General features: G+C 29.5%; 1 protein-coding gene across 1 annotated transcript in view; it reads right to left on the bottom strand.

Moving 5' to 3' along the window:
* Window positions 1-17,035, bottom strand: part of LOC145325161 (uncharacterized) — a 79,095-nt gene extending 62,060 nt beyond the window's left edge. The window contains exons 1-3 of the mRNA XM_080168021.1: window positions 16,844-17,035; window positions 9,203-9,270; window positions 6,322-6,372 (exon numbers count right to left, since the gene is read on the bottom strand). Of these exons, the coding sequence (XP_080024147.1) occupies window positions 6,322-6,372; window positions 9,203-9,270; window positions 16,844-16,864 (140 nt within the window). The 5' untranslated portion in view covers window positions 16,865-17,035. The remainder of the gene's footprint in view (window positions 1-6,321; window positions 6,373-9,202; window positions 9,271-16,843) is intronic.
* Between the last annotated feature and the right edge of the window lie 4,610 nt (window positions 17,036-21,645).

Here is a 21,645-nt window from a genome sequence, read left to right as displayed (position 1 = left end):
AAAACTTTCCATGTCTGGGAACCATTTTTTGTCAATTTTTCGTGAATTCAAAGAAGGATGTGCTGACCAAATCTTTTTCTTGTGCATTTGCTTAAAATAAAGGGCAAAAATGGAAGGAGAATTAAATGACATTGTCATAATAGTTTTATTTGAGTTTTTGCTTTGTTTTGAAGAAATACATTCTAAAGTATTAAACTCAAATTCATTTGATATATTTTTAATTATTTTTGCTATTTTCTCATATAATTGGTTATGTCCAGACAAGGTTTGCATTAAATTTTCGTTTATAATAGGAAGATAGAGAAATTTATGTTTAATTGGCATGCATTTAATAATTGATGCTAATGTAACAATATTAGAGTTAGTGAGTATTCTATTTTCTGCGTTAGTAAATTTAATATCTTTAGACCAATAAGATGTTGAGATAGTTGAGTTAAGAAATGTTAAAGGCTTCTTTTCCAATTCTTCCATAAAAACACATAGTTTTCTGAAGTTTTTTTTATCCTGCATTGGATATAGCAAATCGAATTTTGTTCTGTACTTTCTAATAGTCTTAGAGCCAAAATTTTTAGTTATGGAAGAAATTGGAACATGCTTGTTTGCAAGAATTATAGCTAGATTTGATTTTGGGTACTTCTCAGCATGTTTTAATACATTAAAAAAACTAGTTAACCAGATTGAAAAGCTCTGTTGTTCTGGTAACAGCATATTAAGTCCCCCATCAATAAAATCTAACTCTATTCTTTTTTTAGCTACTTTAAATCTATAGCCAGAAGGACTTGACCAAAGAAATTTAGATGTATGTTTCCAAATTTGTTTGTTCATTGCTTCATTTGGACTATAAATTCTATAAATATGAAATGCTAATGAATTCATGAAAGCAAGGCAAACATTTCTTCTTTTAAATATGTTTGATCCATATTTGAAAGATATCTGTCGAGAACGGTTTGAAAACTTTTCTAATAATTCCTTGTATGTTAATTCATATGCATTTTTAAAGTCAAAGGAAAGATATACGCCTAAATGTTTTACATGGCTACAGGGTGCACCCAAAATATTAAGGTTTGCAGGGCTATTTCCATAAACGAGTATTTTTGTCTTTTTAAAATTGACTTCTATATTTACTGTTGATTTTAATTTTTTAAGAACATTAGAAATGGTGTGAACATCATTTTCTGACTTTAATTTGAGACCTTTGAAACCATCATCTGCGAAAAATATTGCTGGAAGATTTTGCTTGTTTATTTTTAGCATTAAATGAGATAGCAGATTGCTATTCAAACATGAAAAAAATAAATGGTTATATATAACAAATTTATTAGCGCTGCTTGGTGCTCCTTGTGCAAAACCTAATTTTATTTCACGTACTTTGGAAACATAATTATCTACGACTACCCTAAATTTGCCACCGTTTGAAATAGATGCCCAAATTTTGGCAAAGTTTTTTGAGAATATATGACCTAATATTGCATCAGATACTTCGTATAATGTTTTATCATATGCTTTTTTCAAATCAAAAAATACTAATTGGGAATCTATTTCTTTGGTTTTTATATAGTTCATAATAGCAGTTATAGAAATAGTTGCAGTAGCCATATGCCTTTGTTTAATAAAACCAAATTGATCCGCATGTACTATTTTTGTCATGTAGTTTGATATTTTATTGTTAAGTGCCTTGTCCAAAATTTTTTGACTTACTTCTGATAAATAAATTGGTCTTAAATTGTTAGGCTCTGATGAGTCTAAATCTTTTTTAGGAAGAAAACAAACATTTTTTAATTTAATAAATGCGAAGTCTGAATTATCAATATTTTCAATATCATAAATTTGATTAAAGGCATTTGTGGCAAACTTAGGAACATTTTGAAATAAAAATAGATATAGGGCTTTCGGTTCAGAGGTTGGGCCTGGGCTAGAACTGTTTTTCATAGATTTAATAACTTTAAGAAATTCATCACAAGAACTGTATGGGGAAATTATATCTTGTATTTTTGGAAATATGTCATCTATTTTTAGATCAAATGTTTTTAAAAGACCACTTAAATCAGCTTTTGGTATTTCATTTGGACACACATTTTCCGCATGGATATCACACAGTTTATCTGCAATTTTTTCTCTACAATTAGTCAATTCATTGTCTATTATCAAATTGTAATTCCTTTTTTTAAAAGGCCTTACATTTTGATATGTCAAAGAATTCGGCATTCCATCTAGAATTAAATTTCTCATGTAGTATGTCTCTGCTCTATAATTAACTAACGTTTTGAAGTATTGCTGCTGTGTTAGAATAAGTTCATTAATTTGCAACATATAATTATTACTGTCATTATTTTCAATCTTTTTATACAACATATCCATCTGAAGGTCAAAATCTTTTGTTTTTATAGAGAAAAGTTGCACTCCTTAAAAGTTGTATTTAAAGTGTACCACTCAACGCGACATAAACTCATCTGTAGATTGAAATGGTGCATATTCAAAGTAACCAAAAGATTAATGAATTATATACAGAACTTATTTTCAACCTTTGTCTAAAAGTTCTTATAAATGTATTGCCAAGTTGCCCTTATTTTTTGCTAAAACATCGCTTTTTATTAAAACTCTACAGGTAATTGATTGATTAATTAGATTTAAAAATTGTCTTTTCATTGTAATTGGCGGATTTTTATAAACTCCTCTGTAGATTTATTTTGTAACAAGGTGACAACTTTTTTTAACAACCCCTCTACATTCCATGAATACAGGGATTAGGCATTGTAGATAAATGTCTTTTATCTTATGTTCAAGTTATGTCTATAGCTGTTAACTCTATTAAATGTAAAATGCATAATATCAAAATAACCCATTGAAATATTGAGTCATAACCAAAATTGTAAAACTTTGAGAGGAATTTCTTCCAAAATAATACATAATTTTGAATTTTTTAGTGACAAATTTAACGTACATTTCCCATCCCTGTATTTCCCTCCCCTGCTCTCAATCTTTCACAAGTTAGACATAAGAGTTGACAAAGGGCCAGGGTGTGCTCTCATTTCCGCTCATGAATAACTATTAAGAACTAACCTAGCTTAAGGTAAAAACAAAATATTTCAAACACCAGACACTTTAAGGGAAACTGGTGATTCGCCCATATGAAATTTTTGCTATCCTGTTTTATTTGGAAATTAAACAATGTGGATTTCAATATATGCGGAAGTTAATGCACACCGACAAAAGTGTTGACAGTTTTTTTCTAACAGTTTTTTAATAATAAGTTTTTTCTTCCCGTTTTGGTCAGATTTGTGACATTAAGTGTCTCAAAATAAATCTCATAATTAGATTATTATTTTCTTTTTGGAAGTGAGGCATTGAAAATTCCGATAACGATCCAGTTTTAAGTTCAAAAGGCTTTCCTTTAACTTTATTCTGTTTTCATAATATAACTTATTCAATGTATTTTCTACTGCATTGCATTTACTTTTCTTTTAAAGCTTCTTAGACTATTTTAGGAGTTAAGGTTTCCTAAATCTTACATATTCCTTAAGGAAACCCAAACTCCTGAACTAGCCTTAGAAATTTTAGTGGACTAGGCCAATTAAGCTGATGAGCTACTTATATCCTTATTTATGTTCAGAGTTATGAAAAATAACAAGAAAACCTAAATAACAAAAAGTTAAAATTGTTTATGTCTGGTTTTAAAATGTTACTATTTCTAGGTATGATTTTGGCATTTCTAAAAAGTTAGAAGGAAAAAACTTTTTCGCCCAATTTCGAAATTCCTATAAATCTAGAGAAAGATATTTGAATATTATTGCTATCTCAATAAAAGTGTAAGTGCAACTACTCTTTTCTGGGGTATTTCATAAGTCCACCAGTTCGTCTCACTTGCTTTTTTGTTGACTTATAAAATAGTGTATTTTTTAAAAATAATTAAATAAAAAATATTATTTGATATTTTGCTGAAAACATTTTATGCACATACAATACTTTGTCGATATCTCTAAAAAAAATATTGCTAGATTCTCATTGCTGCGCTACTAATGTGCATCATTGTCCATGTTATTTTGTATATTTATAGGCAATAAAGGCATAAAATTACTACTATGTTTAGATACTCAACACCTCGGCAAAATAAAACTCTATTTTATTTGCATAAAATTGCAGGGCTCGTCAGCCGTAGCTTTGGTCAGCTGCTGTTTTTTCCAGAAAATTTTACTACAATATGACTGTAGACGGCTGTTATAACATGCTAATCAGCCGCCAAAAATATTCAAAGAAATTTAAAATTCCTGTTAAAATGCCCAAAGTTAATAGCAGCCGCTTTTTTGCTCCTCGCTCTTTTTTATTAGCTTCTAGTTAAATAACCAGCCGTCCTTTTTGTTGTTTTAAATGATATATTTCAACTTTAGGAAAAGATATCATACATATTAAAATAAAAATCATGAACATTCTACATATACATAAAATTACTGTGTAATCATAAACTATTTAATACAACACAAAATATTAAATAGCTAAATAGTTATAATAATGAGTTGTTATACAGGTTAATAATTAATGACATACACATGTCACTTAAGAGAGGGTTTACACCTTCTTATATTTATAAACATAAATAGATAAGATAGTCACAGTGGAAAAAACTGTGGACACAATGTTATAATATAGTTAAAAACATGATAGCACATATAATGCAAATAGTTAGAACAGGTGAATAATATAAACACAACAATAATGATAAAACATCAATAATATTCAACTGTTAGGAGTGTTATGTAGACTGATATTATTTTGATTCACAGATAAATTTTATACTTTGTAGTCTGATACAGTTTCTACTCAATATTTTGATAGAATACACTAAATTGAAATATGGATTGAAGATATTTAAACCATTGCTTTGCTATTGTTTCTATTTACAGTTTGTACAATGCTGTTTTCATCTGTCATACTATTTTGGCGGAAAATTTAAATTGAAGATGCCAGAAACGATAACATGTCGTCTGCAGCCCGACGCAATACATCCAATAAAGGATGCCTTTTCCTTTATCAAACGCTTCATTATAAACAATCGGCAGCCGAGTCCTGTAAAAAAAATGCACTATATTCAAATATGTGCAGAAGTTTTATGTATATGAAATTTGCGGGAATTATATAAAGATTTTGCAATAATACCAAATCAGTGTTAAAAGGATTGGACATTTGTAAACATTTCACTCTAAATTTGGGCGCAAAAAGTTTGGATTTTGTTTCTTGTTAAGTGCTTTCATTTCATCAAATATTTTAAAACCTGAGCTGATGGCTTTAAGATGATTAGATAAATTAGTTTTGTTTAGTTTAATGAATTTTATAAACACAATTTTATCTTAGTTAGATTTACTAGATGTTGTTAAAAATTCTAGCCTTATAAAATTTTTAAATTCTATAGAAATGTTTTATTAATAGAATCCCATGGGATATCATTATACTGGCCTTATATAAGTTATATTTTACTATTCAGCCTATAAATTACAGTACGCCCCTAGCGTCGGGGGACTCTTTCGTAAGGGGGGAGAAAACTAGTCTTAATACTTCCCAAGATTGGAATTTAAAATAAAAAAAAGACTAAAACCATCCCAGAACCTAAAATAGTATTTTGTAAAATAAAGAACTCAACCAGTTTAGTGGTTAATAATATCTTAACATACAAACAAATGACGTTATTTTTTTATCAAGGAACTTTATTCCCTATATTCTCATGTTGATTATGTGGTAAAGTTTTTGCACGGAGAATATCTCTGTAGCTAGTGTGCAATCAATTCCTCGCATGCTTTACATTATTCAATCCCCGGAAACGCATATTAAATCAACAGACAAAACTGCTTTTTGCATTTAGCATCATTTTATCATTTGATACCGTACCTCTTACTATATAATTAATGCATTGTCTTTTTTTGCGAATAATAGACCTATTGCGCATGTGATGATATGCGGAAATGAATGTACACCCATCTGTATATGTACTTGTGTAATATCTATACTTGTAAAGTTCTAAATATTGGATTGCAAGTACACACAGTTGTGTTGACCCCATTTTGTTCCAGTTTTAGGTGACGAATATACAGTTGTCAGAAAATGTACGTTAGTTTTAAAAGTATAGAAAATTAGACCCTAAAAGAACCATTGGTCTTTTATTGGTTTTCTTTTCTATGAGCGTGACAGATGTTATACTTTATCTACCCTAATAATCGGAACCAAAAAGTAAGGATCAGTTGAATACAAATATTCAAATAGACTCGAACCTTCATCAACAGAACTACAAATTAATACATACCCATTAAAACTATATATAAATAATTTGCTTACCTTATAACTTTGTCTCTTGGTCTGCATGTTGCTGATGACGTCAGAGCAGAACTGAAAAGTAAATCAAATCAATGAACTGTCAATAAAGCATTAAATATGGCATAGCATTAGAGTGTTCAATTTTTGGAAGTTTATTTTAAAATGGTTAAAATCCCCCAGAAAACAGAAAAGATAATTTTTATCTCTAAAGATCATATCCTACCTAATAGAGAAAAGGTTTATTCCTAAAAATAAATACCAACCTCGAAATGAAAATCATTGTCTATCAAGTATAATAACTAAATCCTTTTGATATCAATCAATCAATCAAATAATGAATAGATAGAGAAAACAAAAACAAATTTGTTCATATATAGCAAAGCATTAGCAATTTGTCATAGATATAAAACTGCAATATAGTAATATGCTACTTAAATTTGGTGCACTAATTAATTCACTGTGTAAACTATAATTGAAACACTTTTACTATTAGATGTACGGACGGATTACAGAAAAGCTTAGCTGCTCAAAAAGATATTATTTAGACTGTGTAACAAAACTGTTAAGTCTGGATGCAAAATTGAAATGCTATTGATATTGGTCTCACTCATTATTTGCGAATTTTAAATTATGCACGAAAAATTATGTCACTGTCAAAGATGTCAAATTAAGAGATTTTTTGAAGAAGTATCCTAAACATGACTATATTTTTGCATTTAAAATGGTGTTGGTTAAAGTTTATGTCCTTTTTATAGACAATTTTGTCCTTGTTAACATACAATTTGTTTGTGAAATACACATATTGTGTAAGCACTTTTAGACAAGCGCTATTTTTGAGATGCACCAGTATTTCATGATCGGGTTACTTTAATTGAACTGGCTCCCTAACACGACACGTCAACCTGTCAAACCATTTATCATGTCAATAAAATATTGAAAACCTGTAGCACAAAAAAAAACAAGCTTTTCCAGCCTTCAGAGCAATGTAGTAAGATGCATGGATGGATTATTCAGCCTTGGGAGGATCATTTCACAGTATTTATCTGTATTAATAATTCTAATAAACATTTTAGTGAAAAACGATAAAAATGTGTAGAAAATACTTTTTTTATTTAACAAAGCAAGTATCTTTAGGGAAGAAACTAATACAATTAAAGTACCTTTACAAAAACATAGCTATCCATCGATGCGCCTAACTGTAATTGGTGCATTAGATGATTCATTTTTGAAATGTCTAAAACTCAAGCTACCCTCGATATTTTAAAATCAAATGTATTCATTAAATTTAATCAAAATCTAAAATTAATATATTCAATATTAAGTGGAACGATGTTTTTGTCTGAGGCAGAATGAGAAGTGCCATGCAGGAAAGCTTTTTCTATGTCTATGTTTGGTTTTAGGCTTTTTTAGTAGCCTCTTTTCTTAGACTTTGTCGCTTTTTGCTAAGAGCGCAACTATTTTATACAAGGATCATTAAGTCCATTTAAACACCGACACATTTATCGACAAGTATGTTGTGTAGAGTAGCTTCGCTACTAAAAATTACATCCATTGACCTAGAAAGACGACTAGAATTACAACCAGACACACTAGAACTAAGGATGTCAACTGTTATTGTAATAGTGTCATAACCAATAAATAGAATTGTAAGTACATACTTTCAGATAGCTTGACATTAACAAAGCTTTTGATGCAATTTATTGAGATTTTAAGTAGCACATTTTCGAATTGTATTGTATATTACTTAATATCATATCATATAGGGGTAGGTCAAAAAAATAGACAACTACCAACCAAAGGCATTAAGAAAACTTCCCTGAAGAGTACAATCCAATCAAACCAGCATTTTTTGAGATCTTAAGCTTCAGACAAATAACTAAAAGGAATATAGGGGGTGGGAATACTATCCCTAAACACAATGAAATTTTTTATAGGGTGATAGTATAGGTAAATATCAAGTTTTTCCTAAAAGGAGAATTTTATGAACCCAGAAGTTATAGAGATCTAAATGGACAGAAAACAGACAAACAACCTACTACCTATTTTATAAAACAAAGATACTCCAGGTGTATTTTCATCTTGTAAAATTGTCGGGGGGGATTCTTTTGAAAAATTGGAATGTCTCATCATTACCAAACTTTAAATTCAATTGTTTAGAAAAGTTGGTAAGTCATTTACAAAATTCTACACATAGCCATGGATAAAGGTATAATATGTTTTGTTAGGAATTCGAAGATTTTTAAAATATCATTACATAAATGTATCTTTTTGGCTTTAATAATATAATCTTAATTCTATTTATATTTGAAATAACTCCCTTATTATAAACGAATAAAACAATGTGTTTAGTTTTTTAAAACTTTGGGTACCAGTACAATTTATAGTGCAATGTTCTCTTCCCCCCCCCCCCCCACTGGAATGTCTCAGGTGCAGCTAAATAGTTGCAACTTACAGATGCTTTGAAAAATTTACCTTATACCTTTGAAGCCCTCTGGGATTAAAACCTTTAAGTTTTAGATACAGTGTTCAAGATAAGAATATTACATTTCATTTTATCCCTAGTTAAAATATAAACTTTGTATAATCTAAAGTAATCAAATAAATTTGGGTTTAATTTGTCGTACTCAAAAATTGTCGGAGCAAGTCTTCTCTTCGTCTATGTTATATAAGAATGTTTAAAACAGTATAGAAAAGTAAACTATATTACAGCAATAAGTTAGGAAAATCTTAAGACATATGAGGTAAATGTTATGTTTAAAATACAATTGATCAAGTAAGAGCTATGCTTGGTAAACATATAATAACTTTGTATACATAAATAAGACTGTATAGACAGACGGATAAACAGACGTCCGGACATTTTCTAGTTATACAGTAGCTACACCACTATAGGAATACTTACTTGAAATGATCTCTCGTACAGCGTACTTCAGAACCAGCAGCTGTTGAGACAGCAAACACAGCAAAACTATTTCGAAAGATAATTCATAAAAATATGTTAGAAACTTTTTTGATCATATCAATATTAAATAGTCATTATTAGAATAGCGAGGTAAGAGTTTTAAGTAATAAAGTAGAAGGTGAATAGAAAGTTCAACTGTCTATCTTCGATAGCAGCTAAGTAAATTACATCCCTTTCTCGAGAGTAATCATCACATCCTCTACTTTTTTTTACATAAATGAAAGGATAATTTTACCCCCCTGGTTATTGTTAACCATAGTTCTTTGAAATTTAGGGGTGTGGCTTTTATAAAACTAAAAAATCTATGAAAAATCAAATGAAAAATCGCCTAATCTTTAATTTTGAAAATCTTTGAAGATTTGTTCTCTGCAATTAGATCATTGCATTTCAATTTCAGTTTTGTTTTTATTTTATATTTTTCAAGAAATTATTGTTTTATTGTGCATGCTTAGGTCCTCTCCAAACATTTCGATTATTAAATATTTTAAAGAACCCCTTCATTTTATCAAAATTATTAGGAGCACTGTAAATTTTCTATGTCAGTGAAGTCCATTAATGGCCCTTTAAAATATTTTTTTGTTGGTATTTTTTCGGTTCAGAGACACAGATACTGTTTCTTTAAATAAAAAATTAGTTTATCTAAATACCGCTTATATATATTTCTCTATGGAAGTACACCTTCGTGTTTTAAATTTTAAAACTTGCTAATTTATGACCACTCCCACCACATACATATCTTTGCTATCAATCCTTGGGGGGGGGGGGGGGGGGGTGTGAAATTGTTTCCACAAAAGACTTCAAAATCAGGGAGGGAAGGGACATTGAGTTGTTTATTTGACTAACCCCCAAAGTTTAATAATAACGTTTTCTTATTCGTTGGCTTAACAACTTTGTGGACTTTTACTGTATTTTGATTGGTTGGTTCATGAAGTTGAGTGTCCATACGTTTTAACCACTAATTGTAATCTACAAAAGGTGTAATTTTGTGTATGATCATTAGGGATATACATCAATCAGCCATTGTCTAATCACTTTAGATCCTTGCATTTTTGCGGAATGTATGAACATCCAATTCTCGGGTTGCAGAAAAATCTGCACACGGAACCGCATTTTTTGCAATGTGTAAAAAAGATCTTGATCATAGAACAAAAGATACCAAAAGGCTTGTTAGAAAAACAAGGATGGTACAATTATAAGTTAATAGGATTGCAATTTTTTAATCATTTAGCTTATGGAAAATACTATTTTATTTACACTCATTGTTTGTATTCTATACCTTGTCAGGTTTAAAGCTACATATCTAGGGAGTTGATCAATCTTTTTTTTCAATAAATAATCAAATGTGACTATTAAAACGAAAGACCATATTTGATTCTACCTTATAGTAAAAATCTAAAAAAGAAATAAAGTAAATTTTGTATAATTCGTTTATATTTTAGTTAAAAAAATCGCGATTAATGGGTAGTGCTAGGCGATATAGAGCAAAGATAAGGACTTAGATAAAACCAGGGTTTCAAGGATTAGTCAATAGGACGACAAATAAAATTTTAAAGTGTAAATTTTATCTGGGGTAGAGCAAAAAAAGATTTAGATTATATTATATCATGTAGACTTGTATGTCATTAATGACTTACACACACATTTTTTCATCATAATTATAATCTCAAAATTTAATACATAAGAAATTGGCGATTTTTTATATTTTTTATTATCACCTGTTCCCTGAAACAAAACTTGATTTTTTCCGTGTATTGGTCCAAAATTGGGTAATTAGAACGATAAGATTCTTGTCAATTCAGTGAGCTTTGCACTTTTCAAGAAAAAAAAACAAGGTCGATTTCATCAATTAAGGCGAACCACATGAATAATAAACAAATTATTAAGATAAAAAAGTGGATCGAAAACAGTAAAAGTGTCTGACTATGACGTCAGAAAAAATTAATAATTAACCAATGAGAAGCCAGTATTCACAATGGTAAAATATATAGCGGCCTCTCATTGTTCAATTGTTAATTTTTTCTGACGTCATGGTCAGACACTTTTACTGTTTTCAGTGGATCAAATTATGATATGCAACGTTCTCGCATCGTATTATAAACAGCTTGCCGCGGATATAAAATGTACAAAAAAAGGCTTACATTTTTATATTCGTAGAAAACTGGATATAATACGATGCTAGACATCATTTTTTCGTTTGGATGAGAACCAGTTCTAATCAACCGGATATTAATCGGTTTCGAATGAATACAAGAAAAAAAAGATATGTTTATCTATTAAATTCCTTTGACCATGAAATAAGTTTTAGACAAAGCTGTAACCGTTTTAAGAAATTTTCTTCTAATTTTCATTAATCTCAACAATTTTCCAATTTAAAATAGCTACGCTTATTTTGGATTTAACAGTCATTGTTTTGATAAAATGCAACAAACCAATCCTTTAAAAATTAATAAGCATCTATTTTTTGACACTGTAATGACAGAAATGTTTTGTTTAACTTTAATTGGTTATATGCAAGGTGATAGGCCAAGTCCTAACATTTTTAAAATTGCCCTAACCCCTTTATTACTTATATTATCAATTAACAATGAAATTGTAATACCAAGAGCTATACCTTTTAAATTGACAGACACAGATACACAGCCAGACCCTGAATCAGCATTTGCCGATGATTGTAATGTTGCATTTACTCCAACTGCCATTGCTTTACAAACTATTTTTCAAATTCTTACCTACTTTGCACAAGTCTCTAATTTAAGAACTAATGTAAACAAAACCAAAATTTGTATTATAGGAAGGAAGCCATCAAATGATTTTTTTCTGGAATTGGATTTAATTGGTATTGAATTGGTTGATGATTTTGATATTTTAGGTTTACATTTTGATTCAAAACTGTCTAATATGCAAAATAATTGGAACAAAATTGTCGCTAAAATGTCAAAAGTTAGAAATTTTTGGGCACTTTTCTACCTTACTACACCTGGAAAAATTGCAATTATAAAGGGATTCATGTTACCTTTACTGAATTATGTAGGGGCAGTTGTCTTTCCATCTGAAGATATAATTTTGCAAATTGAAAATCTCATTATTTCCTTCTTATGTCAAAGTAGACCAATTGCAAAATCTAAAATCTTTTCAAGTGTTGAAAATGGAGGTTTAGGAATACCAAAAGTAATAGATTTTTTACGCTCTTTAGATATTTTAATGTATAAAAAATCCTTATCTATAGTAGATACTTGGGCTTTAGAAATAAAAAATACTAGATGTCAAGCAAATGATCCATTTTATTTCAATGAAAATTTAGATAAGAATATTAATCCTATTTTATCTAGAATTATTGAATCATATATAATATTTTCAAATTCATTTTGGCTAAACCATGATAACATAAAAGATATGAGAATTTTTAAAAATAATTTCTTTTGTAATAGTGAAAAACAAATTGTAAGCAGGGCAATTTTTACAGAAACAACATGGGTACGCTATGAAAATGATATTAAGTCAATTTGTTTTGGAGACCTGTTAAATATTGATAATATATGTCTAGATTATAGAAACTTTAACATCAAATCAAAGGTCAACTTCAATTACATGGAATTTTTGAGACTTCGAGGATTTGTTCAGCACAATATTGCTTTATATAGGTGTAAACTTTCAAAACCCCAAACTAAAATCAGTTCACTTTTTTTAAAGCCAAAAGTAAAGTCAAAACATTTTCGTTACTTCTTATCTAATGATGATCAGAGGATAGAAAAGTGTAAGTCTTACTTAAATAGGTATAACTGGGCGAAAATAAGAGAATTTGATATAGAGAGAGAGCGTAAATGGCAAAAAGTATGGACTTTTTCCTTCTTACCAATAAATATCCGAGAATTCGCATTTAGATCCATAAACAATTATAACTATTTTAACGCTAATATCTCAAATTTTAGGCTAGAATCTCCAGAATGTACACTTTGTAAGCTGGACCGGAATCTACCCGCACCGAGAGAAACAACACAACACTTTTTTCTGGACTGTCCCGTCACCACAAACTTTACAACAAACTACTTCACAGAATTTCTACAGAATATGGAATTTAATTTCGACTCAAGCTGGCTGTTAGTAGGAGTCCCAAAATCGCTCACCAGTAATATTATTAATGTAGTTAATATTGAAATTACACTTGTGTTATTTTTTATCTTTCAGTCAAGACTGAAAAAAAAGCTCCCATTAAATTCAAATCTACTTGAATTTATTTCCTTTCAAAGAAAATTTTTGTTTAAAAACAAAAATTATAGATTAGGATATGAAAAATTAACAACATTTCAATTTGACCCGGGATAAATGTCATGTTTCGAGTATAGAAAGAAAACTACCTGCAAATGAGGGCATTTTTAAAAAGTGTTTGTTTATTTAAATTCGTATGTAATATATATATACTATACTCTACACTTACACAACAAACACACCAAATCTTTAGACACACTTAAGTATTTCACCTTAACTTCATCTCACCTGTAAAATCTACAGGTGGGTATTGATAAATAAAGTGTAGTAAAAAAAAGAATGATCCCGAGGATAATTATTTCTTGTGATTCTTAACTTTAACCATATGAATTTAAGCCTGTTTTTCATATGGTGACGTTTAGACCTTCAAGAAAAATTACCTCATCCAATAGAGGGTCAGTAAACAACCTTAACAATAATCTTGAGGTGGAGCTTTTGGTGATCTGCCCATTAAAGCATTCTGCAGTTTTCATTTAACAGGCCACACTTATTTATCCCTCCTTAACAATTTTAAGTTCAGCTGTGTATCCATTATACACATTTTTATATTAAGGATTAGTACCTATTGACCTATTATTTTTATCATGAATATTATATTTTACTTCTCGATGACGATTATTTTTCTTTCTGGAACTTACTGAAGTTTTATTTTTTTTGTATAAATTGGACATATTTTGAGAAGATATTATGTTGTATTAGTATTGACCTAATTTAAATGTACACTTTTTATGTTAAACGGCAAAATTTCCTTCTTTGTATTGCTTACTTCTGCTTCACAATGAACTTACACTTTTTATAAGAGAATATCTTGGATTAGTCCTTATTTAGTATTGTTATAATAACTCCTATAATTCATATGTTAACTTTCTATGTATATAGTTAAGACAAATAAAGAATCAAATAATAATAATAATAACTTTAATTGAAGGTTACAAGATATTCGTGGCGCCAGGAGTGCTTAAAAAAGTCATTGTGTGCAAAAAAAATTAGCATATCCAAAAAATTCGCAAAATATAAATAAATACAAATATAACTACAAAATTATAAATTTAAAAGTAGCTTAAACAAATAGGTGATTTTACTTCTATATAGCAAAAATACAATTCTACTGAATTATAAATGATCATTATTGAAACAAACTGTATTGTTGAACAATTCCTAAGCATGCATGATTATTGTATGCACTTGTTAGGCAAACTTTTACCAACAAAACTTAGGCAAAAACTTTACTCACCAATTTATATCCTTATAAAACAGCTGATATTCAAATCACAACTTTTTAAAAGCGAAGCTTTTCTATAATTAGGGTCGGTCCGTCCGTCCGTACGTCCGTCCGTCCGTCACGGATAGCTTTTTTCGTTAATTTAGACATGTTAGAATTGTCCTATCGCTTTCAAATTTTGCATGGTGATTCCTTTAGTAGTTAGGTACGATTTAGAAAGCGTAGCAACTCTATAATCATTACCAAAATGTCCGTACGTCCATTTTAAACATGTTGATTTTTTTACTTTTTTAAATAGCTTTTTTCGTTTATTTAGGCATGTTAGAATTGTCCTATCGATTTCAAATTTTGCATGGTAGTTCCTGTAATAGTTAGGTACGATTTAGAAAGCGTAGCAACTCTATAATCATCACCAAAGTGTCCGTACGTCCATTTTAAACATGTTGATTTTTACATTTTTAACAACAAATTTGTACGTGACCTAATTATCCGATTGGTCTGATTTTTGGTATACTGATTCCTGGGACAACAAAGTACAATATTATAAGCGAAGCAACTCTATAATCAAGTCCTAAAAATGTAAGTATGTCCATAATCATTATCCTGTATCAAGCAGTTTTTCAACAAATTTACTTACAATTTTGATTTGACTCTTATACATTCGCATTCTGATTATTCAGTTCTGACATTATACAAGTGATAATGTCCGTTTGTCCTACCGTTTCAGAGCTTCGCTTTTATGGATGTTGTCATCCTTGTTTTACTATGTCTTAGAGGAAAGTCATTTTAATTTAAAACTTCAAATTATAATATTATCCTTAATAAATATAACTAATATTGAATAAGCACATAACCTATTAGACTTGTTCATTATTAATACTTTTTTACTACAATAGTCAAACAATAATGAGAAATTTAGCGTTTTTGCACGCACACTTTCTGCTCAAAGTTTGGCCAACTGCTGTTACACTTTGCTATAGTATTGTGTGTTAGAAATCTCAAAATTATTCGCCACAAATATAAAAGTTTGCAGTATACAAAAAGTTTAGGGATATTATGTTTATCTTTTTTTAAAAATAAAGATCAGTTCTAGCAGGAATTGTCAGTCAATAATTTATTTAGATTGTACATAAATTAACAAAATCAGTCATAAAAAGTTATTCTCTCTATTAAAAACAAACATACTCTACAATGATTCTCTTTACCTGCTAATTAATTCGAGGGATGGGGAGGTAGAACAGCCGATTGAAGATGATTAAAGTCTTTTCACAGATTATGACGTCATATGATAAAATAACCAATGATAGGCCAGCATAAATTTTATCATTGGTCAATTACAGTGTATACTAGCCTCTCATTCTATCGTATGACGTCATAATCTGTGGAGGGACTTTAATCATCTTCCAACCGATTGGTTTTCAATCTTTTAAGCAACACGCCTTGTTTGGAACAATCAGAATTGGAGAGGAAAACTTTTATAAAATGGCATATTTTGCAAGTGGGTCAACAACCACCCATCTATTAATATTTTAGAAATTTTTAGCCCCTGCTACATGTTTTTACCCTGAGGGGATATCTTAGATATCCATTGACAAAACCTAACATCAATTAAGTATCATAGCCTCTATGATTGAAGATTTCACCTATGGTTTTCCCAAGCCTAGACACAAATACATACCAAATAGGGGATTAGGATGTAACTGTTTACATGCAAATTATGGGATTTTACCAGAAAACTTTCTGGAATTGCAGATTTGCACACAAAATTGTTTTCCGCAGCTTTTAACTGGACGGACATTGTTAGAACCATTGATGTCAGTAATGCAGTTACATTTTTAAACATAGAGCTTATACATCCGCCGAAGTTTGTTAGGAAAGAGCGTAGAATTAATGTTCTGTGGAATTAAATTGTAAAATATGGATTGCTTGAAAAAAATTATCAGTCCCAGCCCAAAAATAAAATTTTGAAAATTTAATGCATTATCTGCTATACACTTCATCAAAAATATAAGTAAAACTGTAAAACATTGTAATCTTTGTTTATTATATTTTATATCCTGTTTTGTAATCTTAATCAAATATCTTTCTTTCCTGAGTATAAATGAAGAAACCATTATTGTAATGAACAAAGAAAAAAGGCGGGAACCAAAGATAAACAATCAATCAATCACTCTATTCTCACTACGCGGCATTCACTTTCTGTTTCATTGAAAACTGTTGAACCATTTTAATTTTCATTAGCCATTTTCATTTTTATGTCATTAATAATATCATTATCAAAAGTCACATCTGAAATAAAAGAAATCATTAATATTATATCGTGAATTATTATCTTTAAGTTAAAAGGACAGTCTACGATGATGAAATTTTAAACTTTTAAAAACTTTTTAAGTGTTAGATTATGTTGGTTATCTACTTTATGTCTTACTTATCCAGTTTTTTTTATATTTTAATTGTTAATGAATTGTTGCATATAAATTTATGTGTGGCTTCTTACGGTTGCCATCCTTGTTTATTACAAGAAAATTCTGTAGTGTCTTTTTGAAACTTAATTGTTATTTCCTCCATGACAAAGAAAGTCGGTGTTTTATCACTTGCGCATATCATAACATGTACAATGTGTTTCAAGTATGTAAAAAGACACAATGACACTTGTTTTATTTATGAAAAAAAACAAACAAAATTGCAAATAATTAAAAGTTGGTATTTGTTTAATTTAGAAATACACAAAGGAAAAGGAGCAGTTTGTGCTGTTGTAATAATATGCAGTTTTGATGACTTGTGAAAGTGAATGCACACCAGAAATTTGCGCAGTTGGCTTCTAAAGTTATATAATGATGGTTTGTTATAGACAGGCGTATAGGGGCGATCAAACAACAAAAAATTCTGTATCAATATTAGTTAATTTTATAACAAAAAAGCTTGAATAATTATGTAATGCTAAATAACATTTTATTTAAAAGTTGCGTGGCAATAAGTAGATCACATACTTCGCTTATAGACGGACGTTCAGACAAACTTTAGTTATAAAGTAGCGCTGTGAAACTAAAATTAATGAATTGCTTTGAAAATTTCAATACCTTCGTAAAAGTCTTAATTATACAAATTTTAGGTCAATTGTCAAATCCCTTCACCCTACCTAATAACAATTTTATCCAGGAACCACCCCTCTTATTGTAAAAATGTTTATTATCATAATCGTGGTGTGCATTCAGTGCCACACATGTATCGTTAAATTATCAGCGCTACATTAAATTACAACAGTTCAAACTGTCTCTTCCCCCTGTACTCAACTAAGCACCCCCTATAATGTTTATTTTTTTCAAAAATACAGCACTTGGCAGATGTGATATTATGTGGTAGTGATGAAACTCCTCATAATCATCAACCTAAATATTAGATTATCAAAACACATAACAACGTGTGGTTATGCTTTATGCAATTTAAGATTTAAATTAGTTATCTTTTAATTTTATAGTATTTTTTGAGACTTATTAAATAGATAAACTTTAAAAGATCATCAAGTTTTTATAAAGTCCTTATAACGGTTATAATAATATGTACAGTACATCCTTATATTTTTATGATGTTGTTAAATATTTTAAGTCACACTGCAAGTCTTTAAAGGAAGCCTGCAAGAAATACTACGCTTTAACTGCTGAAAGACTGCCACAAGTAGACCAAATACCCCAAATTTGAAGCCTTCAGCTTCTATAACAAAAAAGTTCTAGGCATTTTAAAATGACATTTTATGTACACTGGAAATTTTGAAAGAATTGCAATGCTCATGTTGAAAACTTTGAAATTAAACTACGTGGCCTAGAAACAAAATTATAAGCTTATTTTTGTCATAAATTTAGGTTTCCAGTAACTAATTATATTTTTACAATAAAAATACCCATTTTAATAGTCAAAATCATTAAAAAAAAATAAGTTTTACTTGCGTTGTACCGAATGTACTGTAGCCAATCAGAAGGCTGAATCAGCTTAACAACCAATCACAGCAAAGCTTGTATTAGTTTACCCCTTTGTTTCCGCTATGATTTTCGTTTAAAAATGCAATTTAAATCGAATTTTTTTCATAGATTTTGACTATGAAATGTGGTGTTTTTATTGTAAAAATGTAATCAGTTACAGGCAATCTAAGTTTCTGACAAAGATAAGGTTATAATTTTATGTCTAGGCAACGTAATTTAATATTGTTTTTTCTTTTATGAGCATTGGAAATCTTTCAAAAATTCCATTGTACATAAAATGCTATTTTGAAATGCCTAGAACTTTTTTGTTATTGAAGCTGAAGGCTTTAAATTTGGGGTATTGGGTCTTCTTGTGGCAGTCTTTCAGCAGTTAAAGCGTAGTATTTCTTGCAGGCGTCCTTTAAGCGAACCTAGTAATAGTGTATAACTTTTTATCTTTGTGACGTAACAAAAATCGAAGGATGAGAGGGGAGGTGGGAAAGGAAACCCCTAAAAAAGAGATGGATTTTTAGCGTGAATCCATTTCCACACCCAGATAAACTTAAGGGACATGATAATGGAAGATAAACTGAAAAATTCTGCAGATTAAAATTATTGGTGGAAAAGTTGGGCAATGCTTGTTTAAAAGTGCCCAAAGTTTAAAAGCCAACTAATGAGAGAACTCTTTGCCCAAACCCTAATGACTTAATCATTCATTTAAGAAACCAAACGGCTGTAAATAAGCAACTTAGTCGCAGCTGCAAGCCTTGCTTTTATGGGTCCCATATAATAATTTATTACTGCAACTTTTTACATTACTCAAAACTTTTACAACAAAAATATGGATTGCATCAAAAATACCCTAAAAAAGAAAGATTTTTATACTTTTTTTGGATAAGTTTTGATTCATTCAAATAGCTTCCTTAATTGTATAATGTTTTCTATAGCTAGTCATAATATTAAATCCTATCAAAATCTTTAAATAATTAATAACAAACATTAATTATATGAAAGGATAGGCAATAACTTTATTAGTTAATTTCCTTTAAAATTGGAGGTATATTATCACATCCGCAGTACGTTATATTTTCAACAAGCAAAGTCAAGAAAATTTATATAAATAAAGGATAATATTAAGATCATTATTTAATTTTGAGACTTCTTAAATTGTACCCAATTGTAGCAGGAATCATGGTACTATTAACAGTATAATTATGATAGCAAATAAAGGATAGAGCTACATGTTAAGGCAGTCTTTGCTTTTAAAAATGCATGTTAGCAAAAAAATTGAGGGGTTGTAAAATGAAGAAAAATGCGCAAACTGTACTTATGTGATCAAAATTTGATGTTCTAATAATTGGATAATGCAATAATAATGCGCAAATGAATGCACACTAAAGCTGACCAATGACAAATGAATTAATTGTGCCTAATCGTTTTAATAAAAGGTGTGCAACCACTTCCGCAAAATAACTATAAAAAAAATTATCTAACAATTAATGATTAGGTTTTTCTTAATATCTAAGGACAAGGTTATCAGAACACCAATAAATCACCTTCTCGATTAATAGTAGTTATTGCCACTGTCCTTTTTTGTTGTTATTGTGTATATTTTAGCTGATGTATTATTAGAGCTATATGTTGACTAAGTGATTTTAGGTGTAACGTACGGACACCCCTAGGACGACAGGTGTTTATATCCGTCCACCTTTAACAACTATAAAAGAGCTTTATTCTGCTCTGTTACAATTTAAACGTTCAATTAGGATATTGATAACAAATATAGATAATCTTATTTAAATAATCAATACTTCACAGCGTGGCGAATGTCTGCTCTTTCTAAAACACGTTCTTTCATTTGTTAGCTAAAAACGTTGTGTACTTCTATTAATCTGGTTGATTCAAAATAGCAATATCAAAACATTTATTTTACAGAAGGGTGTTCATTAATATTAGGATGTACATAAATTATCGTCTATTGTCTTATCCTTTAAGATCCTTGATTATTGGCGAAGCCTAGCAGATGATCAGGTGTGTGGATAAAACTATGAAAATAGAAAAGGATGACAACTATAATATAAGCAAAGTTCAACAATTCAAGCAATAACAATTAATAACCTAAATAATGACCTCTTCTTAAAAGATATGGAGGACTTACATATTGAGACGTAATTATAGAGCTGCTATGTTTATAATGTTATAACAAATAGTCTAAGGAATCACTATGTCAAAATCAAGTTAAAAGGACAAATACTTAATAAAAAAATAGCATCTATAAGCTGATATGCATACTCTTACAGGTAACAATGAAACGTAAAAGTTTTATCTGTATGTCACACATTATTTTATTCAGGCGATCAAACTGCTGGATTGAGAATCATAAAGTAGCTGCGTCAAAAAACAAGTGTTCAAATGCATTTTTCATTTATTATACTTCAGCAGAACGTAGACATTAAATAAGACAAAGGTCGAGCAATTAAGAGTCTGATTCTATACTTCAGTGATACGTCAATGTTTAAAATGGTTTAATCACAACCGTGAGGTTTTGATAAGCTTTTAAATATTACAGCATTATTTAACAATTGCAGTATCAACAGTAATATTTAGAGATAAGACAATGGATGATTAATTGATGTACATCCCCAATGATGATAAATGAAATTACCCTTTAAAACTATTAAAGTACCCAATGTTTTAATGCCAACGAATAAAAGCTCGTATTTTAAAACTTTGGGTACCAATATAATTTATACAGTCAAGTGTCCACTCTCTTCCTGAGTTTCATTAAGTATTAATAGATATAGATAAATAAAGAATACAATAATTATTCATCCAAATATAATTTATCGATAAAAAGTTTAGTAAAAAACAATATCTGATATATGTACTTGCATTAATATCTAAAAAGCTTTCGTATCCCAAACGATTTATAAAATTGA

This window comes from Acartia tonsa, chromosome 7 (assembly GCF_053477335.1).
Source record: "Acartia tonsa isolate MP-2025a chromosome 7, ASM5347733v1, whole genome shotgun sequence".
Lineage (NCBI taxonomy): Eukaryota > Metazoa > Arthropoda > Copepoda > Calanoida > Acartiidae > Acartia > Acartia tonsa.
The sequence above is the reverse complement of the archived record's forward strand: the minus strand, read 5'-3'. Positions and strand labels throughout refer to the sequence as shown.